The sequence below is a fragment of the Emericellopsis cladophorae genome, assembly GCF_022114955.1.
Source record: "Emericellopsis cladophorae strain MUM 19.33 chromosome Unknown NODE_41_length_209042_cov_117_554763, whole genome shotgun sequence".
NCBI classification, from domain to species: Eukaryota; Fungi; Ascomycota; class Sordariomycetes; order Hypocreales; family Bionectriaceae; genus Emericellopsis; species Emericellopsis cladophorae.
This window is the reverse complement of record NW_026250966.1, coordinates 181,800-208,007: the sequence shown is the minus strand read 5'-3', so window position 1 is coordinate 208,007 and position 26,208 is coordinate 181,800. Positions and strand designations below refer to the sequence as shown.

Sequence of the window (26,208 nt, the reverse complement as noted above, 5' to 3'; positions counted from 1 at the left end):
ATTCCCCCTCATAGGTTAAGCAATGGCGAAGATAACCCCAAAAGCAAGACAAATGGGTCGGATCTAGAGAGTAGAGGGCATAATTAGAACTCCGTACTCTATTGCAAGCGATCGTTCGTGTACTTCCAGGCGGCACGCATCTCGCGTTGGAGTTACGCAGCACTCGTGGGGCCCGACCCGGCAAGCCAACTCATGGGGTAAGGAACCCGTTGCACAGGTTGGGCCTCAACGGGAAGGGAACGAAGGACCAGTATAATAGGCTAACGATAGCTGACAAGGCTCTGACGATTACCTTCTTGAAGGAGCCCATTCGTCTCTCGACTCGCTATCGTCGGTGTCGCTGAAGGTCGCCTCCCCCTCGTCACTATGATCGTCATCATTGAACGGCTGAATAGTAAGCAGCAGCTCTTTAGCAAATGCGGCTGCTGCCAGAGCTGCATAGCGCTGCCAGCCCTTTTGCTTGGGAGGGTCTGCGTAGTCGGAGATGCCGCGTATGACGAGACACGAAGACTCGGTGGCGAGCCCTGTCCCCTCCATTTCGAAGCAAAGTACATCTCCGTGGTCCTCGAGATGATCTAGAATTCGCCGCCGGCTCCCGTTGCTCATAATTACACTGTTGCCCGAGGCGATAGGCCTGTAGTGGATCGTTGGGATGTCTGGCTTGGCACGGGGCCCACGTCGAACCGCATACCGTGACATGCGGTTCCTGCAATCACATCCATGGGAGAAATGCGGTACATTTGGTAGGAGAAGAACGTCGGTCGAGGCGGGAAGTCTGTCATATTCTCTCCCGTCTTCGTCGTCTCCATCGAGCACGGCGCGAATGTGCTCCGATAATCGGGTTGGCATCTCGCGGTCGGTCTGCAATCCGATGATGGCGCTAAGCAGGAATTCGGGAGACGGTGCCAGGAATCCCTTGAGCTGGAATCCGTCATCAACATCGCGGCCTAGGTCGTACTGCACAAGACCATGATGTCCGTTGCCCGGCATCGCGACGACAACGTCGCCCAGGCGCATGTCACGCCGCTGAAGCGTCGCTTCGTTCTCTCCGGCGACGCCTCCTCCCACCCCGACGAGGAGTCGAAGCTGTATTTGCGTAAAGGAGCGAGACAAATTCAAAGCTACTCGTGCAGCGGCAATCGTGCCCTGCGTGCCCGGAAGAAACGCAAGTATGATGTTGTGACCGTTGATGTCGCCTGCCACATACGAGTTGGGGGCCTCCCCTCTGTCGCTTGGGGGGGGGGGGGGTTCCCCCTCAAGCATGGGCCTGAAGGCTCCCAGCTCGAGGCCCTTGGCGAAGATCACCGCCTCAGCGTACTCGTCCCGGGACTTTTGCATTTTTTTCGCGACCCATGATGGAATGTCGGATCGTGTTGCCACGGTCATAACTCGTAAGAACATGAAGAGTGATGATCGTGGGTATGGGGTGTGAAGAGAGTGAGCTGACGTCGAGCGCTCGAACTGGAAGAAAGCACTCTTTGTTGGCGACGGTGGCTGCAGCTTCTTTCGAGCGGGTTCAACGAGCATCTCATCACGGGGACGCCCTGTGCAGATGGATGAGGCTCTGCGATTGGTGTAGCATTTGACCATCTCGAAAGTGCGCAATGGCAGAGGGGTGAGGTCTACGGTCGGCGTCGTCATTCGGATTGTCCGTCATCGATGTTCCATTTGGCGTCAGGTACAAAATCCAGCAATACATCAAAAAGAACTGCTCGCTTTTGACCTCCCGAGGAATGATTGCCATTGTGTTGTCTCGGTCTTGTTGGCCTACACATGGGTACTATACGCGCCTCGCCCTGCTGTGGCCGTCAATGTCACTGTCCGTGTCCATGCCAATCGCGTCCAAGATCATTCTGCCCTCCAGTTAATTACTCAAGTAGCATTGAAGATTAGCCGCCAGAGTGTCCAGACCCTTGGACACTGCACATTGTAGCCTTGTAGGTCTGAAGGGGGTCACGCCTAACTTAGGCCCGCGATATCGAGACGTAGGTCATGTGCTACGTCACGTGCGGGCGCTCAGACCGCCCCTTTGCCTCCTTCCTCCTTCAGTCAGTTGTCTTTAACAACCATCCATTCTCGCTCGAACGAGTCCTGCCTCTGGGTCTACTCCGTCATCCCGCGTTTCCTCCAGCACGGTCAACTCGAGCCATATTCTCATCGTGATCTAGCCTCATCTCCTCCGCCACCCGTCATCGCCATGAGCACTGGCAACGGCTCGAGAGCGGGCTCAGGGCGCGATGACCCGCCCGGCAACGCTGTCCGTCAAACGGTGTCGCATTGGCTACGTCGCACACTTCGAAAGCGGAACCGAACGCCCTCACCACCGCGGCCCCTACCGTCGCCACGCCCACGGCCTATCACACCCTCGGCGTCGTCACCTTCGGCCAGTCGCAGCGCCCCTCAGCGCCAGAGTCCTTTCTTTCGCCTCCCAGCTGAGATCCGCCATGAGATTCTCATGGAGACCTTTGGCAACCGCACCGTGCACATGGACCTAACGCTAGATCATCCAATGACGGCGCCGCGGCAGAGAGCGCACGCCGACAGATCTTGGGACCGGCAAATCAGAATGCCGCGTGTGTGGGAGTGGGGCAGCAGCGACTGCCATCGAAACGCGCCCTTCCAGAGGTATTATCCTAAGGCTGTTTTCTGGCTTACAAGTACGCCTCTAGACATAGATTGGTGCATGAAGGGACAAGCTTACAACTGCGGTGCTTGGCTCGGTGAGATACCTTCTAAGTGTTGGATCGGTGCTATGGGCTGGCTCCTTTCATGTCGTCAGGCGTAAGTTGATAGCGCATACCTGCCCTTTCTAACACCGGCAACAAACAAACTCTTACTGACTGGTGCGGTGTAGGTACGAAGAAGGCATAGATATACTCTACGGCACAAATAAGTTCTCTTTATCAAGCGAGTTTCTCCTGGCCCATCTTGCCGACTATATTCTACCACGAAGGCTAGCCCGAATGACATCCTTCGAGGTTATTCTAGATCTACCCCTCTACAAGGCCGATCAGAGTCTAGTCCGACCATCGAGTGCAGCTTTGGAATCCTCCCTTCGAGGTCTTTCAAAAAGTGGCATGCGACAGCTATACCTATGTCTCCACGATCATAGGCTATGGGGGAGTCTTGTCGAAATAGACCCCGTGCACATTCTCAATACCATAGACGCGTTTATTCTCTCGTCAAGAATGGAATCAGTCGTTCTGCAGATACAGCCACACGCATTGAAGCGCCTTGAGGCGGAGGCAGTCTCACTACCGGAGGAGACCTTGCGGAACGCACGAAAAGGCACCTATCCACGGCTATGGCGATGCTTAGATGACGACCAGGGGCTTGCAAAGACACACAGGCGCGAGTGTCTCTATCCGCTGGTGCCTGCACCCCCACGAGACCCAGCCGCACCTGAGAAGGGACCGAGTCGCGGTTACTGGATCATGAGCACTACAAATCACAACCCCAGGCCAATAATGTGTAATATGCCCTAGTTCAGGAGAGCAAACAGTGGTTAGGGCGGGAGTTGGACCTCACGAGGCTTCCGCCGGGCTTGCGCGGATGGAAGTATGAAAACCTGGCTCAACTGCATTTCATAGCTATGGCATTCACAAGGTTGGTACCGCAACGCTTCGTCGGTCCATGGTTGCCGCCGATCCCGACACTCCTACGCAGTAATAGTACCCTGGCCACATATTAGCGCAGTCGTCGCCGACCGCGGGATTCCACGCGTAAAAGTCACTAATCATTACGTGTTAGCGCATCCCCTCTCGACACGGCCTCTTGGTTCTTCTCGCCATGCCACGGAAACGACTTACTCGAGAGACACGCCGTTCTTGACGGCCATGTCGTAGCAGAACTCGCCTTCCTGCTGCATATAAAACTGACGACAGCTGTCAGTCATGCCTTCACGGACGGGCTGCGGCACCTTCACTGCCTCGTCGTCGGCCGCAGACGTCGTTGAGGCCACCTCGGTGCTAGCGGGTGGCGAATCATCACTCGTGGTCGTAATGGGGTCCGTGTCCGACTCTCCATCGACACCGACGCAGATATACTTGTCAACCTCCAGGCCTTGGCAGTCGTCGTCGATGGCCGTGTTCCAGGTCGTCAGGTTCGTTGGACTGATGCCCGTTTCGTCGCAGATCTGTTCGCAATCATCATCCAGCCCAACCAGCCACCAGTCAGTGCAGTCATCTGCCACTCCTGACTGCGTAGGGCGAGTCGCGGGCGCCGTGGATACCGAGGGCGTGTTGGTGCGGGTGGTGGGTGTGTCCTCTTTAGCCACACAGTACCAGACGTGGTCCTGGATGCCCGAGCAGTCGTCCAACACGCTAGGGTTCCAGTCGATGAAGTCCTCCGCCGCAAAGGTGCCAAACATGTCAGCAACAAGCGCGCAGCCGTCTCCGCCCGTGGTCTCATACCATGCGACGCAGTCGCTAGGACTGCCCGACGGGAGTGTCGCTGGTTTCTCTGTGGCGTGCGATGGCAGCGGCAGACCTTTTTCAAAGTTGGCCACGCAATAAAAGTTGTTAGCCCAGAGCCCATTGCAGTTGCCTCTCAGCGCAGGGTTCCACGCCAAAAACTGCTCCTTGGTGATGAAGCCGTACTGGGCGATGACATTTTCACAGTTTTGGCCGCTCTCCACGCGGTGGAAGCCGCTGCACGAGATCGGCATGGGCCCATGCGATGGCGAGGGCACGAAAGTCCCGTCCGCCGACGGAAAGGTGGTACGTGTGTGGTCCGTCGGCTTTCCAGGGAGCGTGAAGTCTGGCGGCTCTGTCGACCACTCGAACTGTGCGGGTGCGCCTTGGGGCCGAACCCCGACACACACCCACCAGTTTACAAAGAGGCCGCTGCAATCTTGGTCGAGGACAGGATTCCACTGCAGGCTGACCCGAATGTGTCAGTTCATTCTAGGCTGGTAATATGGGCGAGGACGCCGCGCGCACCAGAGGACGACTTACAGCTCGTCTAGGCTGATCTGGTGTCGAACCTGGAGTGTGGAGCATGTTTCTCCCGCCTGGACAAGATGCCAGTTATTACAGTCGTCGGGCTGACCTTCCTTGGTTTTTTCCGGTGGCCAAGCCCTGTCAATGGTGGTAGACGTGATGTTGAAGGTGATGGACGGATGGCGGGTAGAGTACTCTTCTTGGATAGTCGACGATGCCAAGCTGGACGTCTCGACGTCGCTGGACGGCGCGGAAGGTACAGAAGAGGTAGAAGAAGACAGTGGCTCACTTGCTGTCGGCTGTGCGCTGCTCGCTCGCTCACCGGTGCTCACGCAGTACGCCTGGCCGAGCCAAAAGTTAGTCAAGCAGTCGCTGGAGACGGCTGGGTTCCATTCGAGAAATTGGTCAAAGGTGATGCCATAGTCCCTCGGTACGGACTGGCAGTCGTCGCCGCTCACGACCTTATGCCAGCCATTGCAGTCTTCCGGCTGACCTGGGTGCACTGGCGCTCCAGGACTGCTGTCCTGGGCGTACGCGACGCCGGCCACGCACGCGAGCAGGCGTAAAAATAAGGGCCTCATGGTGATCTCTGTGTTATCTCTACGCTGCTACCGTTGTGACTGACCAGAATGATTTTTGGCAAGCAGCGGTAAGTAGCAGAGAGAGAAAAGTGGGAGCAGACTTGGACGGACAGTCGCTGTCCATGAGAAAGGATAGTGCACACGGACGAGGCCGTGGGAAAAGGACGGACTCGACGGCTTTGTCGCCGTGGGTGATAACCAGAGTGCGCATGCCTCATCGGCAAGCGACCCCTGTGCTAATGTCCCCATGCAACGAGGAGGCACAGCGAGCGCCAACCGTCGGCGGTAACGAGTGCGGTGCTGCGGTCGAATTCACGCACCTGAAGCTCTCAAGACCCTGCTCGGCCTGAATTAGCACGCCTGGCTCTAATCCTAGACGGCGCGTTTCAAGCGGCAGCCGCCAAGACGCAAGAGTCATGGGGCCGTGTCGACAGGGGACATGAGATCCACTTCTATCCTTGATGTCCAGGTACCGGTACATATGTCACATACTTTGTTGCGAGAGGCAGCCGAGAATTCCTCGGCGCCCGAACGGTCTCCCCCCCACCCCTTCAATGCGTGGTCTGGTTTGTGCCGTTTAACGCAAAGAGAGAGGTCGAGAGATGGTAAAATGCCGGATGCAGGGGCAGTCGGTCTGCGAGCTTCAAAGGGCAAAGCCTAGCCGTGGGGACCTTGACTTACAGGCGAGGCATGCATCGCAAGTCATGCGGTGCGGGAAGAGCGAGAGCGGCCGACATATACCAAGGCCAAGTGCCTCCTGTTCAGCCGCTCCAGCGGACCAGCTCATCATCACATGTGTCTCTAGAACTCCATCGTCTCCCCCTGGCACTCAGCAGCGGACCTAGAGCAATTGGCGAGTTGTTGGCGGTTGTTCCATCCTGCCTCCTCCATCTTCGCTGGCGAGCACCCATTCAGCACGAGACACAAGCACTCGCCATGATCGCGTCCACCATCCTCGCGTGCCTGACCCTACTTGCCGTGCCAGTCTACGCTGGCAGTCGGCAGTGGGAGGCCAGTGTGCCCTTGGCGGCCGCCCGGAACTCGAGCAGCAGTATCGAGAAGCGCGCCATCTCCTTCAAGCCCTCGGCTGGCAAGAAGGGCCACCACACCTGGCCGGATAAGGAGATCAAGTTTTGTTTCGCGGATGCCGAGGCCAGGGACAGGCTACGCGGCCCTATGGAGCACGCCATGCAGACTACCTGGGGCGCCCTGCGCGACCTGGGCTTCTCGTACGAAGAAGTGTCGCTGCCCGAGTGCGACAGAGACCGCATCAACCACCTCAAGGTTCATTACAACGATCGCGGCAAGCTAACAACGACCATCGCCAAGCCAGTTGTCGATGCCGACTGGAACCGTGAGAACCCGGACAGACAGCTCGACGGCCCCGCAATGCACCTGTCCACTCCTGAGAGCATCGGCATGCTCGATCTCAACGCCAACGTGGCCCATGAGCTCGGCCATGCCTGGGGCCTCTACCACGAGCACCAGAACCCCAACTTCTGGGTCACTTCGGTCACTGACGCGTTTCCTGAAGACCCCGAGGAAGGTCCTTGGTTTAATTTAAATGGACAATATCCGATTTTCACGCCGCAGCAGTTCAACTGCCGCGCCCTATCCGACTACGGTGCCGCCCTCGAGCGCGCGAAGGAGCTTGAAGCCACAGGCAACGCAGCATACGAGGGCATCACGGCACCATGTGCACCACGCGGACGGTGGCGGCATTTGTCTCTTTCTCCGCCGCAGAATGGCTGCCTTTGTATTCAGTCCCCCACATCGCCGACACCCAGTTCGACCCGGACAGCATCATGTTGTACCCTAGCGGTGCTGGCGCAGTGAGACCCGGCAACTCGCCCGACGGCCGCCAAGACGTCCTCACGCTCGCCGATGGCAAAAGGATGAAGCCAAATGTCGTCCCCAGTGCCATGGACATTGAGCGCTTGCGCGTTCTATACTCTGTCAACATCGCCGACATCAAGGAGCTGCACATCCGCGGCGCCAAGAAGAGCACCTTTGAGAAAATCAAGAGTAAACTCTCTAGGCATGGGAGTGCCAGAGATCTGTCTTGCTTGTGACTGACTAAAACGGCGGTGTGGGCAAGTTGAAGCTAGACTAGACTATCAGGCCTAGAGAGGCGTCAATATCAGAGTTTATTGTTATCGTTCGGCAAGGAGTTAATGTTTGCTGACTTGATGTGTCCAACTTGTTTATACTGCCATGTGACCTCGAGATCGCTGCAGCAGGGTGGACATGTTTATTGGGGTGCCTGGATGGCCAACAAGGCACCTTTAACCGCCCTTGCATGCTTTACGTATCTACATGTATCCAGGCACCAGGCTCTTCGCGGCTTCACCAGTCTCCCTTGAAGCATTCAACCCACGGCCTCGGCGTGATGATTTGCTTCTTGGCCCGCCCAGACGCCTTGCCCAGGGAGCTAATCAACGTCCCATCGTCCAAGTCAATCGCCCATACCATGGTCCTATTTCGCACGAGGCGTGTCAGCACATCTGTCTTGTCTCTCCGCCGCTGGCCGTTCATCAGGGGAGAACGAGCATACATACCCTCCCAGGCATCTCTGATGCGCATACTCGAGCTTCATCTTGAGCGTCTCTTCGTCGTCCCAGCTCACCCACTGGTCCGAGTCCCACGTGACAATCTTGACGGCGGCTGTCTCGTCCAGCGTCACGTCGGCGCCGGCATCTATGATCTTGGAGATCTCGGCAGCGGACAGCACGCCCGCCGTTCCGGTACACTCACCCTCCCCGGCGCCCTCGAGAAACTCGCAGCCCGCCGCCATGCAGCTGGGGTCCTTCATGGTGAACGAGCGCCCATAGAAACCCAAGCCCGTGACGACGCGCTCCGGGTTGATGTTATTGCGCCAGAGAAGATTCAGGCCCTGGTTGATCTCGGTCAGATTAGTGTGCGCAGCCGCGTACGGGCCCAGGGACTCAATTTTGGCGTCCCAGACACCGTGAATGTCATAGGTCATGACGTTGAATCAGTCGAGGTATGGCTCCATTTTGACAATGTCGAAGCCACGAAGGTACCAGTACGATGCGGGCTGCTCTCTGGTCAGTGACTGTGGCAGAAACAAACAGCCCCGTCGGGAGGAGGAGGGGGGTGGGTGGCTCACCAAGGTCAGGGTGACACCGTATGGGCGACCTTCTTGGTTCAGACGCTCACGGAGGCGCCTGAGAAGGTTGACGTAGGACGCAAAGTCCTCCTCAATGCCACCGCGATCCTCGGCAACGGGACTGCGGCACCAAGTCAGTTTCGCCGTTGTCAACGAGGGAGGGGGCCTCACTATTCCCAGTCCAGATCGACGCCATCAAAGCCGTAATTCTGCATCATAGATATAAGCGAGTCGAACCACTTGTCCTGGTTGGCCTCGCCCTTGGCCATATCTGAGAAGACAGTGCGGTAGGGGCCAGGGTCATTCATGGCCCAGCCCCAGACGGCGATCCAGACCTCGAGCTCCGGATCCTTCTCCTTGAGCGCCGTGACCCTGCCGTACCGACTGGCGGTCCCCTCATCCATGACGTCCATGCGGAACGTGTCCGGGTCCATGAGGGCAAACGAGAAGAAGATGTGCGTGTAGTAGCCCAGGGGAATGTCCTCTGGCTCCATGTTGCCGCAAGGACGCTGATGGTTCCAACCCTCATAGTAGCCGATGAGCTTCTTACTCGCGGACTTTGCCGAGACAGGACACTCGGGGTTGGGCACGGTCTTGCCGCCACAGAAGCCTTGCGTGGTGCCGCAGAAGCCAAATTCACTGCAGCAAACATTGAGTAGACAGGTCGTCGTGTTCGACCACTCTGATCCCCAACCGGGATCGCACTCGCTCTTCCAATGGCATCCGGAGGTGCAACCGTCGCCGCAAAAGTCCGGTCCCATGCCGCAGACTCCTGCTCCGGTGTCATCTCTGCAAACGCGCGCTGATCAGACGACTGGAGACACAATGAGGGACGTGGAAGGTGGTATATCTGGCAGCTTACAGTGGCCCGCAGCATCCCAGCTTGCATGGCTTGCTCTCTGAGCAGGTGTAGTCCTCCTCCTCATCTTGGTGGGCCTGCACCACCATTTTGCGCTGCTGTACCTCGGGCTGGTCGACGATAGCCTCCAAGAGCAGCTTGGCCTCGGCCTGACCTGCAAAAGTGTCGAGCTTCAACGCGTGGGCCATGCAGACCAGCATCATGCCGAGGCAAAGGCCATGACATGCTATTGCGGGCGCCATACTGGATGCTCCTTTCGAGGCAATGTGTGCCACTACTGATGTCAGTGGAGAGGTTGATGATGGGAGCAAAGTCGTAAACACCAAGACGCGTATTGGATGTGCACACCAAATGGGAGGGACACACTTGCACTCGAGTAGCCAGCAGAGGGCCCAAGAATATCCAGCGCCAAGTTCAGCAGCACACTCTTTGCCATTGCGAAGCCTTGGCAGCTGGCACTGGGCAACCTGTACCCTGTAACCTGTTACTGTTGGGCGCAATTTGGCCTGCAGCAAGTGGAGACTGGACTTGGAAACATGTCTTTTGCCATTCGTGTCCATCGTTTACCGAGGTCAGAACATGAAACGATTTTACCTGTTGGTTTTGCCCATATGCACCTCGCGCGAATGCAATAGTAACGGGCCTAGGACCCCGGCTATGGTTGCATCTGAAGAGGCTCGGATCTCTTCGGCCTGCATTAGCGGCACCTTGGCTCTGCAACCAGGGCCTGATGCGCCGTCGGGATCGACAAGGCTCGGACGGGGCCGGGGGAGGTATCGGTACTTGACAGGGATCATGCGGTTCGGCTCATCTGGGGATGCCGCGTCTTGGCATTTGATGTTTCTTTGACCACCCTGCTTCATGCATGCCCCCATACTTCGGACCAGACTACAACCAAACGCTGAAAAATACTTTACCTCGTGTTGGTCCAGCCCCCTGCGTTCAAGATTAAATATTGGGGGCCGAGATGGTCATTTGACTTCCCCCTGCGTTACAAGCGCCTTGCAACGCGGTACTCTGGACTCTGAAGGACCTACTGGTGACGTCTGCTTGTTGCAGGGGACGACGACATTCACGTCTGTCTCTCCGGAAAGTTCAACTCCTGGCCTTCTCCGTGGTTCCCAGGGAAGGAGTTTCGGGCGTTCCTCACATTATTCCCACACGCTCTCTCGTTGCCTTTTCTCTTCGTTTCCGTCTCCAGTCTCTACGTTTCTCGGTCGAGCCCCTTCTCTAGAGGCTCTCTTAATCGTTCCTCTGGCCTGGTTTGGGGTATCCACAAGCCACCTCTTTCTGCTCATCTTGTGCTTCTCCGAAATGCTCAAGCAGACCATTGTTGGCCTCCTTGGCCTCTCGCACGTCGCTGCTGCCTGGGCCGTCCCTTCGCCGCACGCGGGTCTGCACCGAGAAGCGACCGTGACGGCACAGGGGATCAGGAAGCGGGACAGCGATGTGAGCGAATTCTCTTGGGTCAAGCGGTGGGCGGCCATTGGCGACAGCTACACGGCGGGCATTGGTGCTGGCGCGCCCCTTGGGCGCATCTGGGACGATGAGCTCGAGATTACTCTCCCTGACGGGACCATCAGCGGTCATGGCGACTGGTACTGCTCGCGCTACAACCGCGCCTACCCCAAGGTCATTGAGAAGCAGTTTGGCTCCCACATCGAGGACTTTCAGTTCCTCGCCTGCAGCGGCGATCGCTCCGAGCAGATCTTCCAGCAGGTCGAGCATCTCGAGGGCGATCTGGACTTTGTGACCCTGACGGCCGGGGGCAACGACCTCTGCCTCGCCAAGATGATCAAAGACTGCATCATGCTGCCCTACCTGAAAGACGACGCGTGCGATACCGTCATTGAGAAGGCACAGGAGAACATTGACACAATTCTCAAAGACAATGTGCGCCAGATCCTCACCGAGCTGAACGGCAAGATGAGTAAGGATGGCATCGTCGTCATCAACGGTTACGCCCAATTCTTCAATGTGGAGACGGACGACTGCGCCGATCAATCTTGGGACGCATTCTGGATGATCCCGCTCCGCAAGCTGTCATTCGAATCCCTCACAAAGTCCCGCCGCGAGCGCTTCAACAAGCTCGTCATTGGCATCAACGAGGCCATTGGCGAGGTCGTGGACGAGGTTGCCGAGGACAAAGACATTGGGTACAAGATTGGATTCGCCCAGTGGGACCTGTGGGCAAAGGAGGGTGTCGATGGACAGATGTGCTCCCCCAGCAGCAACGGCAACTATCCAGACCAAGCGCAGCCCGACATGCAGTTCATCAAGCCAGACACACATCCCTGGAGACTGTGGACCGACGACGTCAAGGACGAACTGCGGAGGCGCGACGCAAAGACCCTCGACGACCTGACGCCCGAGGAGAGGCGTACTTTTCTGCGCTGGGAGGCCGATGTGAGGAGACGTGCCGCCGTCTTCGAGGACAGCATATACGAGTCTGTCCTGTACAAGTCCTCAGCGCCAGGCGCCGAGGTCGTCCATCAACTCGACAAGCGGGCCCCCGCTCCCCCAGGGTGTCCCGGCGACGACGGTACCGACGTGACTTTCGGACTTGGTATGCCTGACTCTGTGGGGCGCAATGTGAGTCGACTCCCTGAACCTTGGCCCTCTGATGGAGCGCCACTTGCGGCCATTGCGACTAACGGGCAGTCCCCTAGTTCCATCCCAATGTCAACGGCCACGTCAGCATAGCCTCCTTTGTCCTCTCCGAGGCCATGGACCTGCGGGCGGTCGTACTCGGCGAGGAGCCCTACTGCGCCGTCAAGTCCAAACGCACGTGCTGGTCCTCCAAGAAAGACTTTCGCGGCTACGTCCAGGCGGACCGGCTCGACATCAGCTACGAGGACTTTTGCAGGAAGCACGTGCCCAAGGAGCACCCAGACCACACCACAAACTGGGAGGTCAAGAAGACGTACGACAAGGGGACTCCAGATGAGCACCAGCTCATCATTACGCTGGGCAATGGGCTGGCCGACTTTGACGAGGATAAGTGCCTCGAATCATTCGAGAGCCTCATCCACGACTGCGACACGGACAATGCCATGAACTGGAAGCGTGGAGGCGAGTACGTCGTGGACGGCGGTGACTACACCTTTGAGATCTACCCCAAGAGAGACAACCGGCCGTGGCCACCCCCCTCCAAGCCCGTAGGTCGATGCGAGGGCTGGTGGAAGGTGCTCTTCTCGCATTACGAGATCGAGGGGGGCGGTTTCTCCACGCATGATCATGGCCAAAAGACCATGCTCCCCAACATGGATACCTGCTACGGGCTCGGCACCTCCCTGTGGAAGTTCAAGTACTATGACGAGCCCACCGACGAGGGCTACGAGTGGAAGGCGACTTGTGAGTGGCAGAATGTCCCATTGGGAGGGCATGAGTGCAGCCATGCTAACGGATGGCAGTCAACACGCCCGTGTTCGTCATGAACCGATGCTTCCGGAACAACAAGATCGTCAAGGCCGCCGGCGGGTGGACTGATGGCTGCAGAGGGAACGATGGGTAGCCGCGCGGCTCGGAATTTTCTTTCCAATGTCTCACGAACAAAAGCAAGCGAAATTGACGCCAACGTCCCTCTGCGGAGAGACAGACTCTTGCCCCGACCCATTCTGCCGGCAGCAGCTCTACAAGTCATTCGTGAGTAGGACTCCCGCAAGGGGGTTGTCCGCATTTGGATCACAGCGCTTCGGTGACATGGTGATGGGAGCCAGGGTTTTTCTCTGCGGAGACCTAGTGTAGACTGTAAGCCGTGAAGCTTCCGCGGCTGGCGTCAGCAGCCCCCCGGACTTTGGACTTTGGAGGACTGTGGTCCCGACCTCTGCAGGCACAGACCAAACACGTGTCCGCCTAAGCACGGATAACATGCTCACCTCCGGTTGTCAGAGTGTGTACAAAGCCTGGTTGTTCTGTTCCGACTACCTTTGCTATTGGTGGTTTCTTCAAGGGCGACATCTTATCCCGCTAGGCTCGTTGATCTACTGGATAGTGTAGTAATGATAGGGACACAGTAGTGACACAGCGGGCCTCGGTCTGTTTCTGACTTCCAGTGCTCTCCAACTGCGTAGAATCGCCGGCGTTGTTCTGACCCCCGGGAGACTAAACAAAATGGGCAAGATGTGCAATGGCACATGTTTCGAGGGTATGATTCGAATCGCCAGCTGAAAGGCGCCACGACCTCATTTCTGTTGTCGCGAAGGCTAGGTGTGTTGCTGATTGCTTTCGCTCATCCTGGAGAGGGTCTTCTCGAACCCATAGGCCTCGTCTTCAACCCAGATCAAACCGTAGTTCTCTCAGGCGGCAAAGGGAGAAACACGAGTCCATGACGCCCCCTCTTCATCGGCGCGAAATTCGACGCCCTCGCCAAAATATCCAGCATCCTGCCAGGCCTTCATGGCACTGCCATCAAAAGGGCCCTGTGTCGCCCCGTCATCGCGCCCGTCAACCCATCTAAACAGCCACTTTCGATTTGGGTCGGCAGCAGTCTCAGCAGTATCCGCCGCTCGAGGCTCGACCCAGTCTTCTCCAGTTTCCCGACTCCATTCTCGCACAAGAACCTCACGCTCTTGATCGTAAATTTCCTCGTGGTCGCGACTTAAGAGCTTGTCTGATGCGTCTGTGATCATACGTATTGACTCCTTGATCTTGGCCTGCTCAGAGTCCTCGGCCTCCTGATCAACGTCCATGGTATCTTTCTTCATCTTCTTGAGTTTCCAGCTGGGAATCTTCTTCTTCGGCTTTTGACTCTTCCCTAGGCGTGCAAGGGCCTCCAACGGAGTCTCTGCCTTGTCGAGCTGCAATATCAGGCTTTTCAGCAGATCAGACACGGAGACATTGTCCTCGTCCAGCCGTTGCTGCCGTGCCTCGGCCTCCCGTTTCTGGTGGGCTTCAGCAGCTTTGCGGATGGCCTTCTTGCTTGTTCCTTCCAGCCAGTTGTCATGAACGGCATCGGGGTCGCCGGCTTGGCGAACGTAATTTCCCTGTTCATCAAATTTACCCTCCTCCAACTCATCCCGTAGATTGAAGCCTTCGAGCTTCGGCGCGTTGCGTTTCAGCCCTCCTGCGCCAACTTCCTCGTCAATGCCCTCCTCCTGGACGGCGAGCGCAACATCTTCCTCGTCGTCGCTGCTATCTTGATGATCGAGGTGTGCCGAGCTCACTTGGCCCTCGATCTTGTCGGCATCGAGAAACTTGACGTGCTTTGGCTTGATGCCGGCGGCATCAACGTCTGCTGGACCAACATCATCCGTGTCGGCACCAGCAGCTGCGTCGTCGTCGGGCGCAAACATGTCGTCGTCCTCCTCGTTGGCTGCCGTGTCCCTTTGTCCTTCTGGCCCTGTGCCAGCCGCATCGTAGTTCCCAAAGGCATTGCCGATGTTGACGTCGCCTTTTTTCCTCTTTTGCGCCTTATCGTTGAAGGTGTCATTGTCCGAGTCGCTGTCGTACCCATCCACGTTCACCGCACCGCGCTTCGTCGCTCTGCCGCCGCCAATCACGTCGGCTTCCAGTATCGCGTCATCCTCGCGAGCTTGCGGCGCGAGATTGGACGGGTTGCGCACATCGAACTGTAGATTCGTCGAGTCGGTATTCGAATCGTTGTGCTGTGCACGGGCGTAGACCTCGCCCTCTCGACTAGGCCGCGCAGCCGAAAATCTTGATGCCATATCGTGATGAACCAGCGAACTGCGCGAGCTGGCTTTGAAGCATAGATAGCATGGTTGTTCAAAGGAAGTGTGAATCACAATGTCGCAATAGAAAACGACCCGAGTTTGTGTAGCTTTGACGCCACACTTCAAAAGATTACCTAGCCACAGTGTGGAGGGGACCATTGTGCGTCATGCAGCCAGCTGCCTCCGAGCTTCGCCCCACGTCACGACGTTCAGTTTCCACCTGTCAACGATCCCGAACCAGCTTCGCACTTCCACCTCTTGAATACCAGTTGCTGCAAGCAAGCCTTTGTCCCCTTTCAAGAACAGCTCATCATCCGGATACACCATCCGCCACAACCAAATAGCGAGCGAACCGACTTTGACAATTGGTTGAGCCCTACTTGTAGCTGTCTAGTCATGGTATGGTATCTTCCGGGGGGGGGTTGTATCTGTCGGCTCTGACCTAGCCATAGTACTCCAGCTTCGGAGGCGGTCCCGGCATGGACCCAGCAGACTTTCTAAACATGCGCGCCGGCCGCCGACCGATCGTCCAGCGGTTCGATGAATACTACCGCTGCTACCCCATCATCATGGCCCCCGGCAACGCTCGACCAGAACTGAACTACGGATCGAAGATCATCCTACCTCCCTCAGCCCTCGACAAAGTGTCCAAGCTTCATGTGCAGTGGCCACTATTGATGGAGCTTATCAACGGGGCCGGACCGAAACAGACGCATGGTGGCGTGCTGGAGTTCATCGCAGAGGAGGGCAGGGCATACATCCCACAATGGGTGGGTGGCCCCCGACACCATGAAAATCCCATACTGACCGAGACAGATGATGGAAACACTGGGCATGGACGTTGGTGACATGATCCAGATACGGACGACATCGCTGGAGCTTGCCAAGATGGTGAAGCTGCAACCCCAGTCTACTAACTTCCTCGATATCAGCGACCCAAGGGCAGTGCTGGAGCGAGCCTTTCGAAATTTTGCGACACTCACAAAAGGCGATGTCTTCAACTTTGAATACAACGACACAGTGTATGACGTTGCGGTGTTGGACGTCAAGCCCGAAACCGACAGGATGGGCGTATGCATGATCGAGACAGACGTATCAGTCGAGTTTGCACCCCCAGTGGGATATGTCGAGCCTGAGCGCCAGAGTGGGACGAGCACCCCTCGAAGCGGACGGCCAGGAGTTCCTGCTGGTGGCGTGCTTCACAGTCAAGGCACCATGGCACAGGCCATCAACTACAACGCTATCGCGCCCTCTGTGACGAGCACTCCGACCAACTTTCTCGGCGAAGGACAAAAGCTGGTCAAAAAGGGCAGTAAAACTGCCACTCCCAAGCCTGCAACGCCGGTCCCAGCTGATGCCGCCGTTCCGCCGACACGCCGCGACGGAGCTCCTGCCCCTCTTCGATTAGCACCAAACAAGCTATTCTTCGGATACGAGATTAAGCCGGTGAAGACTAAGGAAGAAAAAGAAGAAGAAGCGAAGAATACGAGCAAACCACACTTTGCTGGTCAGGGACAGTCACTACGTGGCGCTGTCAAGCGCAAGGGCGAGGGCGATGACAAGGGCAAAGCCCCTGAGAAGAAGGGATCCGGTGATGGAAGCCGCCTGGACCGCCGTCCGCGATAAGAGGTCTTGTTTAGTTTGGGTCGGCGTTTGGGGTCTAGGGACGCATAGAAATTGCTTTATCTGGGACACACTATTCGCCTATTTAGCGGGCAAAATCATACTCGACGGTGCACATTTTCACGCAATCCGACTCTACGGTATCGGCTCTCGCGGATCTGTTGATCATAGACGCTCAAGAAAAGTAGGGAATTGTCACTTTCAGGAAGTCAAGTCTGCGTGCATCAACGAAGCTTCTATTGCCGAAAATCACAAAGCAGCCCAAGCCGGGGCAATGCACATCCCAAGCTCATTTCTTACCCTAAACCTTCCTTCGACTGCTCGACAAACAAACGAAGCCAGGGCATAGTGTTCGACTATGGAGCCGAGCTTACTCCTAGGCACCACCACTAGGCTGTGAAACCATTGAGCCACTCCTTAAACTTGGCACCGTCCGTGCCCGATGCAAGCCTGCTTAGCTTCTTAGCTGAGCTCAATGTGGGCTTCAAAACGAGGCACCTACCTAAACAAGGCAGAGACTTACTCCTCCGCTTCATCAGTGTCTCCGGAGTCCTCGGTCTTGGGCTCCTCAACCTTGGCCTGTCGCTTGCGCTTCTTGCTAGGCGTCTCGTCACCCATTGCCTCCTCTTCGGCCCTGACCTTCTTCGTCTTCTTCGCAGAACCCTTGCCCGTGCTCTTCTGAGGAGTGGCTGGAGCGGTGTTTTTGACCGGGGTGAATTTTTTCGCGTCGGTGGGCATGCTGTGTCGCTCCTTGAAGGACTTTAAGACCCTCTTGGACCAGTGTTGGCTTTTTGGCATGGTCATTAGCATCGCGGAACGTCTGTGGATGACTGGTTGTACCTACTTCATGGCGTCCTTGGTGAAGCTATAGCCCCAGTCGCTCATGGACTCGTGGGCTTTGTTCCAGTCCGCCTTGATCTTGCCGTCATTCTGGCTCAGAATGATAGCCATGGCAAGGTCCTTCTCGGCGGAATCATCCCACTTCTTGTTGTCCTTGCCGTTGGCGGACATGGCTGTTAGGTCGTTCGGGACTAGACGTGATCAGTGAGTTGCAAAGACGAAGAACTCGTAAAATGACGAGGACACATACTTATCGACTGCTTATTCTTTGAGTTGTTAGGGTGCTGCCGGGCGCGAAGGGAGTACAGGCAATCGGGTAGTATACTCGCAAGCAAGTGAAGAAAGGTGGGAGGAAGGAGGAAAAGAGGAGATGAAAAGAAGACAAGACAGCAGATAAACCGTGGCCTGTACTTTCGGGGCATTCACTCTCTCTGAGTGTAAGACAACAACAAGCATGGCATGGGCGAACCAGCTGGCTCGTTTGCTGGGCAGATGAGACGAATATGAACGGGACGTGAGCCGCTCAATTGCAAGGCTGCAATTCACTCGCAGCTCTTTTTTTGGCCGCGGCATCGAGAGTTTACCTTGACAAGTAGGTGTTGTCTCAAGAACATGCCGCGCGTTGACATGTCGTATAGCCTGCGAGTGTAGACAGAAAGAGTGGCGTATTCGGTCATCTTTATCAGTGTGCGTCTAGGGATATAGTGAATACACTGCATGCGATTTGCGTCAGCGTCAACATGTGATAATCAAGGAAATGTCATTTTTCATGGTCAGCCAGTCGCCCAAAATGGCAATCTGAGCAACTAGGCAAACCGCAAGTGCAGGTAAACTATCAAAGCCGTTCGTGTTTGCCCCAATCCATACCATCATCAAAGTCAACAAACCGTAGCCCACCCTGTGCAAGTTGCCAACGAGGTCACTGCAAAAGCCCTTAAGACGCAATGTCTGCCATAATTCAGTCTTTCTGAGGCTCAGTATCTGTCTCCATCTCGGACCCTCGGTGCTGTGGAAGTAATTAGCAAGTTGTCGAACCCGGGGTTTTGATGGTGACTTACTCGACAAGCCTGGCCATGGTTTAAGCAATGGCTTCTTGTTTGATCTTTTTGAGGAGTTGATCACCGTCCATATCAGCCTCGGCCTTTACCTTGGCCATGTGGTCTTCGAAACTCTCTTCCTCATCACCATCACACTGCTCGTCTTCGACCACCTTGCCCTTGGCCTTCTTGATTGGCGCCTTGCGCTTTCGAGGCGTAGAAGCAGCACTCGCAGTCCTCTTGACGGGCGTGGTAGGCTTGCTGCTGGGATCTCCGTTTGCTCCCTCGTTGAGGCGGGACATGTCGCGGCTCTTGCGAAGCTTCTGAATGTGTTGGCTGTGGAAGAGCTTGTTAGCAACTGCTTGTCAAAGAAAAGTGTCAAAGCTCGTGTCTCGAAGCGTACTTGATGGCGTCGTAGGAGTATGTATAGCCCTTGACTCTCATTCGCTCCGTAATATCTGTCACTATTGCCTTGGTGGGCTTGCAGTAGTCCAACAGACAGAGGAGAAGGTCCTCGTGGGAGGCCGCGCCCCATCCACGCTTCATGGTGAGATGTGAGGAAGGGAAGATGTATTAAGATATGTAGTTGTGGCAATTGTGGTTGTGCCGCGCAGTTCAGACTCGCTGGAGCAATAAAGCAGAATTAGGATATGAAAGGATTCAAGTAGGTAGATCGACGAAGATTGAAAGTGGGCAGAGTAAGAAATGCAGGCGGGTTGACGGGCAGGTGAGTGAAGGGGGGAGGCAAAGGGAGCCAGAGGCAAGCAGTGATTACCGTAGTGCAGACTCGGAAAAGGTATGGCCCTTGGAGTGAAGACCTTCCATGATCTTTGTGAGATCAGACTGAGAGATTGTGATCGAATGGAAGACCTCGATGAGGATGTCCTCATGAGTCTTCTCGTCCCACTTGGTCAGGACACGAGACATCTTGGAAAATGTTGTTGTGGCCTTTCAAACCCGGAGATGAAGGATACTTGTTGGATTGTGGATCGTGAATCTCGCGGGAGAGAGGGTGGTGGTAGATGTGCGGGACTGAGGCCAACAGTGACTTGATCACCGCTAGGCGTTTTCAACGTTGCGAGAATGACGAATTGGGGAGAAGAGAGAGGAAAAAGTCAGGATATACCGCAGAGCGTTCCAGCTCACATCATGGCCGCACCCACCGAGGTAGGCAGCAACAGACGCCTTGAACTCGGGAGTAAGGCCGCCACCGCTATCGAGACGATTGTAGAAAACAATCGACAACTCGCGGAACACATCGATGTTATCCCATGTGCCGGATTTGCCTTTCTTGACCAGAGTTTCGTTCTCGGATGCCATTTTCGTGGTGATCACGGTCGTGAGCGATGTGGTGGTTGTGGTATGGGGAGTTTCGTTGCTCGATGAAAGATCGACTCTTGGTGTTGACGAGGCTGCAATGGTTGTTGAGTAACGCTGATCTGATCATCATCTCAGGGGAGCCACAAAATTCAGGCCATAGACATCCTCTGGCTGTGTTGTCATCTGGTCTCATACACCCCTGATCGCTTTCAGTGCTCGACAAACAAGATTTCTGATTGCTATCTCGATTCGGAATAAATAACACACCGCCCCCAAGCATCGCTAAATCCAAGCATTACTCCCAAAAGTCAAATTTGTTTATTATTAGAAGCATATCTCCGACAGACACCGCTCGCGTATCGACAACCCCGGGGGGATGGGGCAAATGTGTCGCCAAAAGCTCAAGGGCTGCTCTCATATCACTGCGCTCCCAAAAGACTTCAGCAGGAACAAGGGGTTGTGTCTCAAGCTTCGCCATAGTCAAAGCTACTATTGATTAGCCATGAACGACTAGCACGACGGAATACGATTGACTTACTCCGGGGGGTACTGGTCGGAACCGCCATTCCCATTGTTGGCGTCGGCGAGGGCAAGAACTGGATCATCGTCATCCAAAGGCTGGTCTTGGCTAATTTCGTCTTGGCTTTCTAAGCGTTGCCGCTTCACAGGAGGGCCATCCTCGCCCTCATCTTGTTCCTCGCCCTGTCCATCCTCCGACCGTATTGACAAGTGCTCAACGCCGGAGCCGTTGTGGCCAACATTCGGCGACGCTGCTGCAGCAGGATTATGGGGTGTGGTGGGTGCCGGCGCTGGCTGGATGGTTTCTTGTTTAGTTGCTTGTGCCGATGAAGGTAAGTCCATGGATGATTGCATCGCTGGGGTAGGAGGGGTCTGTGTCTGGGTATGCAATTGTGTCTGCGCCTGCGCCTGCTGGTCGGGTACAGGGCCGTAATGCTGCGTTTGCTGGCCGTGCTGTTGCGAGGCGAAGTGATGGGCCGCCTGACTGGGATGTGGGGGCTGTCCTGCCTGGGGCTGCTGGTAGTGAGGGTGATGTTGCTGTGGATGCTGCCCAGGGTGCTGCTGCTCTTGGAACTGCTGGTGCTGCTGCGCTGCTTGTTGCTGAATCTGTGGCTGAGGCATGTTTGAGAAGGCCGGAGGAGCTGACTGCAGATTGGGATCCTGATTAGGGGCGAGCTGGCTTGGTCCAACATCCCCAGGGGATGACTGGCTTCCATCGCCGCTGGCATCTTTTTTCGGCCGTCCTCGACCCGGACCTGGTCTCCTTGTAATAGGATTCAGTGTTGGATCGTTTTTCCGGTACGGGTTGTGTATGATGCCGCCATTGGCTTCAGCCTTGCTCTGGGCTCGTCTCAGCCCCTGAAAATGCTGCCTGCAACATCGTCAGCCAATGCGTCTTCACCAATACAGCCAGAACAATGCATGGGTTTGACAATTATGAAGTAGTCTTTCATGCCGACCAGTCGAGTATGAGATCATGCCAGAGGGCCTCCGGCATGGGCAACATGGGAGGCCGCCAGACGCGCTCCAAGCCATGCGCTTATCAGCCGAGAGACCTAAATTGAAAGCATCTCAATGAGGCTCGAATGGTACCCAGAAACAACTTGCAGTCACCAACCCATTAAAAAGGCAAGAAGCTTCAGAGAAAGCGCCCGGCAATAGTTGTACTCACCGGCAACCCTCGTTGGTGAAGCCATATCCCATGGCTCGCAGGGCGTTACCAATGGTGACCCATTCCGAGCCACTGATGACGCCAATGTTCTTCACAGACAAGATGGTGAAAAACAGGTCCTTGTCGGCGCGATCGTTCCAGTTCTTGCTGTTCATATTGAATAAGATTGGAAGGATATATTGGACTGTAGAGCTACTCCAAGTCGCGTACGATGAGGACGCGATGGGTTCTTAGATGTTCAGTGTTAAGTCGAAGACAGATCCACCCGCAGAATTGGTAGTGACTTGCGTCTCTGCCGCCACATGTAAGGAAGGTTCGGCACAGGAGCGGAAGAACGTGGAGCCGGAAGAGCGCGTCTGGACTCGGCGCCGGTAAACTTGTGCTTGCACAACGAACATGGTCGACCGGAAGACCGTTCAAAGCCAGGGTATGCTTAGATACGACATGTCAGCTTTGCCAAAGCTATTTCTCAAGTCCTAGAGTGGTTTTCATCGCGAGTCTGCCGGTCATTCATCGCTAAGATACCTGAGCATATCCGGAGCAGCGCCTGAGTTTAACCGACGAGAGCCAAGACCGTTGCACTTACTTGCCTTAGGCACCCACAACTCGCGTCAGATCGCAGCTCGAGCTTGAGTGGGGCACTTTACAGCTCACGTGCATTCGTGACAAGCTGGCGTTACGGGGTCGAGATGCCTTGCACAGTGCCCATCGCGTTCCGCGCCTCCCAACGTCCGCATGAACCCCCCATCTCGTTGCGTTGAGATTACTGCTTCACTCTGACCGTAGAGCTGGCTCAAAACTCTCGAATTGCCATCGAATACATGTTAAAAACTCGCTGCAAATTTTCCCGGCGATTAGACGATAATTGAGCGTTGATTGCTCATGGTTTGCCGTCGACGCGAATCGTCCATTTTTACGACGTCACCGCCTCGAAACAAAGGCTTCGCCAGCTTCACCAGCGCAGGGGCTATTTATTGTGGATTGGACAGCGGCAGTCCCTCACATGGGTGTCACCATAAGAAATGAAAGGTGTCAACTCACTCACGAAGTCATGATCCGAAGCAAGCAGGGGTTTTAAGGTGCCCTTCACTGTTCAATTCTGGAAGGGCATCACTTGGTCAGTGACGGCGCCGCTTCAATGCCTGGAAATTCGAAAATCTGGCAAACGAATCCAACTTTAATTGAAGGCACAGGATACAATAATTGGGCAGGGCCTCTTGTATGCTATGAAAGTAAGGTACATTCTTTTCCGCTCCAGTCGTTGTGATGCATGGGCTTGCGCCTCGATTCCGGCGAGGAGTGAGTCACCGTGTGGATGGGCGCCCGCCGTCAACTCAACGTAAACCTTCGAGGCCCAGCACCACGAACATGAACGAACAGGGACATGAGTTATCCAAAGAAAATGCCTCGGAGTTCTCTTAATTCTTCGACAACCAAGTCAATCTCTTTAAGATAATAGTTTGCTTTCCCCACCTCCAATGGGCTTAAGTGGTTGCAGCGGGATTGGCAGGGGTCGCCCCAGCAAACTCAACGCGCAGTGGGGAGTTGGCACTTTGAAGCCGGCAGGTCGTCGAGAATTGATTGTCGCCGAAAAGCATGCATCCATTGACTCCGTATCTCATGTTCTGATGCCGCACATGCACGATAGGACCAGGCTTACCATTTTGGGCCGACCCTCTAGGCAACAACCACCCCTGCTCGGTGCCATCTCAGACATGATTCGCCACAACCTCACAAATGCTGCACTGTGCAGCTTCGGTTCCTGGAAACCGTGGAGCCTCTCATTCGCACCACCATCAGCTTGCTTATAAGTCCGGAGGCCCTCGAACTTTTAAGGCAGATTCACGGCACCGCTCTCGCCTCTTCTTCTCTCCTTCTTCTGTCTGATCTCGTAACCAACTTTGAATCGTCTTCGATTCGATCAGCAGCACCGCATCGCCTACTACGACAGACCTCACCAGTCCAGAACTTCAGAGTCCATACCACCCATTCGAATCCGCCATACTAGCTCATTGATGTGGCTCGCCTGAGTGCTACTCACGCGCCATTTGCCTGCAGGCTGTGATAAATCGAGCCCTTTCGAAAGTAAATACGTATCGGCAGCCGCTCCTGATTTCATCTCAGTGAGTCACCCAACTTCCATCTTGTTCTGTGTGCTTGGTCTGGTTAGCCATCACGATACTGCCTAAATGCTGCCCTAACTATAAATCTCGGTCACAATTCTTGCCGTACTACCTTACCCTCTCTAACATGAATAGGGTCACAGCATCGAAGCAACCATCCCGCCATGTCTCCTAACAGCGACAATGCCATGGCTCGCTTTTTGTTCGCCATACTGAAGCAGAAGAACCTGAAGGATGTAGGTCTGCCGCGGTGACTTCTGGAGATCTTCCATTTTAATTATTCCTCAGATTGACTGGAACCAAGTTGCAGAGGATCCCGTGCTCTTGCAGCCCATCTCGAATGGCCACGCTGCGAGGATGCGCTACTCCCGCTTCAGAGCAACGGTATCCAATGCTGATAGACGTTCACCCTCCTCGTCGACGGGCGCGAAAAGCAAGAGCATGGACAAGAACCGAGTGTCAAAGGCGAAGTCGAAGAAGGACGGTCCAATCAAGGTGGAACAGGGGCGCGCTGTCAAGCAAGAATTCACACAGCTCTCACTGTCAAACTACTCGCCCGCATCAGGATCAGCACCCTCGCCATACTTATCCGACCACTACGACGACTTCACTACTCGGTTTCTGACACCATGCAGCGATGACATGGGAAACCCAAACCTCGCCATCAATCCCTCTGCGATCGAGCGTCCCCCCGGTCCCCAGACTTTCTCCCCAGCGCTTGACTTCATGCAAGCTGCTGCCGTTCACAATCTCCAATCACCAACATTTTCCGCATTTGACGAGGCTGCCTTTGACATGAATACATTCATGACTTCCGACAGCCAGTCTGCTGGTCCCAACCCCTCGGACGAGTGGCACGACCGCATCCACCACCAATTCTGATACCCCAGCGGAAGACGTTCCGCGTCACTTGCAAAGCGAGATGCCATCATGACCACTATGTAACACAAAAAGAAGAAAAGGGGGATCTCGGAGTATAACTAGATTTGCTCGCTTTGGGCGGCTGCATTGCTTTACGATTCATGACGAGGGGGATCCGTTCGCCGGCATTTGGTTGCCTTTGGTTTTCCAGCCAAGCTGCCTGGCTTTTTTGGCGTTTTTGCAAAAGGCGTTTTCTTACACTTTATCCCCGAGACTGGTGTCGGTTGTTGGTTTTGACAAGACTATTTGGTATCGTGGTCTGAATAGAGCTACAGTCTTGATCCTCAATGAACACTGACCTGCGGCGACTGTCTCGCTCGAACATAATAATTCTACACGAAGTTCCGTTCTGTACTTGATTCATCAATCTCCCAGGCAAGTGAAAGCAGGCACTCAGGAGAACATCTCAAACTGGAATAATGGCGACGGCTAAGAACGTTCTCGTATTCAGACAATCAGCTTCCCTCTGAGAGCCTCAATGCATACACGCCACTTCCCTTCGCCTCATCTCATTTCACACCTCCGTCACTCAACCAATTGCTCACTCCTTGTGCAGCCTCACATCAATCACTTTCACTTCTCATTGATCCAAGTCAGCCCGAACTCTTCCAACAACCATCAACCTGTTATCGCCTTTTGCGCTCCTAACCATTTACTCCTTCAAAAGCTCACCAAGTCCATTCATCGTCTTCCACATTTATTCATAGGCACCAGCATCCATCCACCCAACATTCAACATGACCGAAAAGAACAACATGAACGCCGACGACAAGCCCAAGAAGGAGCCCACTCCTCTCGAGGCCATGTTCTTCTTTGCGATCGTCAAGCACACCAAGAACAAGGCTGATATCGACTGGGCTGGTGTTGCTGCCGAGCAAGGCTTCAAGTCCGCTGAAGTGGCCAAGGTAAGTAGACGGTCACATTCATATGCATCTGTCGCTAATATTGCTGCCCAGGTTCGTTTCGGACAGGTCAAGCGCAAGCTTGGGATCAACGACACAATTACGCCAAACCGCAAGGGCCCTACCAACTCTCCAGGCAGTACCCCGACAAAAGTCACCAAGACGCCAACCAAATCTCGAGGTGGACGCCAGAAGGCGCCTGTGAAGAAGGAGGAGTCTGACACGGAAGGAGACACCAAAATCAAGACAGAGGTCAAGTCAGAGAGCCGGGGCAAGAGTTTCAAGGGTGAGCGGGACGAGGAAGACTCTGATCCATCGACCCAACTACAGGCCGACATGGATGCAATGCTGAACGAGGACCCTTTCTGATGGCAGCGTCATGATAGTTGTGGAGCACTGGGACAGCGGAAAATACTAGCTTTCGATGGTGGCGGTGGAAGATATCTTCGGATCAATTTGCTTTGGTTGCAATCAGTTTTACGGTTGCAGACTGGATTTGGGGATGATAGCAAACATGAGCGCGACGAAGAAGCACAATAACAGGCTCTAAGGCTCAATGAATGGTTT

At 55.2% G+C, this 26,208-nt stretch overlaps 13 protein-coding genes across 13 annotated transcripts; 5 read left to right on the top strand and 8 right to left on the bottom strand.

The window, feature by feature from the left end:
* Nucleotides 1-288: 288 nt before the first annotated feature.
* On the bottom strand, nucleotides 289-1,641 carry J7T54_003778 (uncharacterized protein; the record flags this gene model as incomplete). The annotated part of the gene is made up of 1 exon (XM_051508249.1): nucleotides 289-1,641. The coding sequence occupies one exon, from the start codon at nucleotides 1,639-1,641 to the stop codon at nucleotides 289-291; it is 1,353 nt and encodes a 450-aa protein (XP_051360710.1).
* Nucleotides 1,642-3,805: 2,164 nt separating this feature from the next.
* J7T54_003777 (carbohydrate-binding module family 50 protein) lies at nucleotides 3,806-5,521 on the bottom strand (the record flags this gene model as incomplete). Its single annotated transcript, XM_051508248.1, has 3 exons — nucleotides 3,806-4,873; nucleotides 4,956-4,984; nucleotides 5,050-5,521. The coding sequence occupies 3 exons, from the start codon at nucleotides 5,519-5,521 to the stop codon at nucleotides 3,806-3,808; spliced, it is 1,569 nt and encodes a 522-aa protein (XP_051360709.1).
* Nucleotides 5,522-6,457: 936 nt separating this feature from the next.
* J7T54_003776 (uncharacterized protein) lies at nucleotides 6,458-7,593 on the top strand (the record flags this gene model as incomplete). The annotated part of the gene is made up of 2 exons (XM_051508247.1): nucleotides 6,458-7,217; nucleotides 7,286-7,593. The coding sequence occupies 2 exons, from the start codon at nucleotides 6,458-6,460 to the stop codon at nucleotides 7,591-7,593; spliced, it is 1,068 nt and encodes a 355-aa protein (XP_051360708.1).
* A 274-nt stretch (nucleotides 7,594-7,867) lies between these two features.
* On the bottom strand, nucleotides 7,868-9,752 carry J7T54_003775 (putative chitinase; the record flags this gene model as incomplete). The annotated part of the gene is made up of 5 exons (XM_051508246.1): nucleotides 7,868-7,997; nucleotides 8,080-8,414; nucleotides 8,652-8,772; nucleotides 8,823-9,440; nucleotides 9,514-9,752. The coding sequence occupies 5 exons, from the start codon at nucleotides 9,750-9,752 to the stop codon at nucleotides 7,868-7,870; spliced, it is 1,443 nt and encodes a 480-aa protein (XP_051360707.1).
* A 1,072-nt stretch (nucleotides 9,753-10,824) lies between these two features.
* J7T54_003774 (SGNH hydrolase) lies at nucleotides 10,825-13,024 on the top strand (the record flags this gene model as incomplete). The annotated part of the gene is made up of 3 exons (XM_051508245.1): nucleotides 10,825-12,102; nucleotides 12,180-12,864; nucleotides 12,924-13,024. 3 exons carry the CDS (start codon nucleotides 10,825-10,827, stop codon nucleotides 13,022-13,024), a joined length of 2,064 nt encoding a protein of 687 aa, XP_051360706.1.
* A 784-nt stretch (nucleotides 13,025-13,808) lies between these two features.
* On the bottom strand, nucleotides 13,809-15,179 carry J7T54_003773 (lin1 family; the record flags this gene model as incomplete). The annotated part of the gene is made up of 1 exon (XM_051508243.1): nucleotides 13,809-15,179. The coding sequence occupies one exon, from the start codon at nucleotides 15,177-15,179 to the stop codon at nucleotides 13,809-13,811; it is 1,371 nt and encodes a 456-aa protein (XP_051360705.1).
* A 485-nt stretch (nucleotides 15,180-15,664) lies between these two features.
* Nucleotides 15,665-16,811, top strand: J7T54_003772 (Ubiquitin fusion degradation protein-like protein; the record flags this gene model as incomplete). Its single annotated transcript, XM_051508242.1, has 2 exons — nucleotides 15,665-15,955; nucleotides 16,002-16,811. 2 exons carry the CDS (start codon nucleotides 15,665-15,667, stop codon nucleotides 16,809-16,811), a joined length of 1,101 nt encoding a protein of 366 aa, XP_051360704.1.
* Nucleotides 16,812-17,197: 386 nt separating this feature from the next.
* J7T54_003771 (uncharacterized protein) lies at nucleotides 17,198-17,819 on the bottom strand (the record flags this gene model as incomplete). The annotated part of the gene is made up of 3 exons (XM_051508241.1): nucleotides 17,198-17,258; nucleotides 17,332-17,595; nucleotides 17,653-17,819. The coding sequence occupies 3 exons, from the start codon at nucleotides 17,817-17,819 to the stop codon at nucleotides 17,198-17,200; spliced, it is 492 nt and encodes a 163-aa protein (XP_051360703.1).
* A 907-nt stretch (nucleotides 17,820-18,726) lies between these two features.
* J7T54_003770 (uncharacterized protein) lies at nucleotides 18,727-19,231 on the bottom strand (the record flags this gene model as incomplete). Its single annotated transcript, XM_051508240.1, has 2 exons — nucleotides 18,727-19,021; nucleotides 19,089-19,231. 2 exons carry the CDS (start codon nucleotides 19,229-19,231, stop codon nucleotides 18,727-18,729), a joined length of 438 nt encoding a protein of 145 aa, XP_051360702.1.
* Nucleotides 19,232-19,456: 225 nt separating this feature from the next.
* J7T54_003769 (uncharacterized protein) lies at nucleotides 19,457-20,005 on the bottom strand (the record flags this gene model as incomplete). The annotated part of the gene is made up of 2 exons (XM_051508239.1): nucleotides 19,457-19,612; nucleotides 19,832-20,005. The coding sequence occupies 2 exons, from the start codon at nucleotides 20,003-20,005 to the stop codon at nucleotides 19,457-19,459; spliced, it is 330 nt and encodes a 109-aa protein (XP_051360701.1).
* Nucleotides 20,006-20,469: 464 nt separating this feature from the next.
* Nucleotides 20,470-21,850, bottom strand: J7T54_003768 (uncharacterized protein; the record flags this gene model as incomplete). Its single annotated transcript, XM_051508238.1, has 3 exons — nucleotides 20,470-20,494; nucleotides 20,544-21,395; nucleotides 21,696-21,850. The coding sequence occupies 3 exons, from the start codon at nucleotides 21,848-21,850 to the stop codon at nucleotides 20,470-20,472; spliced, it is 1,032 nt and encodes a 343-aa protein (XP_051360700.1).
* A 2,132-nt stretch (nucleotides 21,851-23,982) lies between these two features.
* J7T54_003767 (uncharacterized protein) lies at nucleotides 23,983-24,700 on the top strand (the record flags this gene model as incomplete). Its single annotated transcript, XM_051508237.1, has 2 exons — nucleotides 23,983-24,054; nucleotides 24,107-24,700. The coding sequence occupies 2 exons, from the start codon at nucleotides 23,983-23,985 to the stop codon at nucleotides 24,698-24,700; spliced, it is 666 nt and encodes a 221-aa protein (XP_051360699.1).
* Nucleotides 24,701-25,476: 776 nt separating this feature from the next.
* On the top strand, nucleotides 25,477-26,010 carry J7T54_003766 (uncharacterized protein; the record flags this gene model as incomplete). The annotated part of the gene is made up of 2 exons (XM_051508236.1): nucleotides 25,477-25,644; nucleotides 25,696-26,010. 2 exons carry the CDS (start codon nucleotides 25,477-25,479, stop codon nucleotides 26,008-26,010), a joined length of 483 nt encoding a protein of 160 aa, XP_051360698.1.
* Nucleotides 26,011-26,208: the final 198 nt, after the last annotated feature.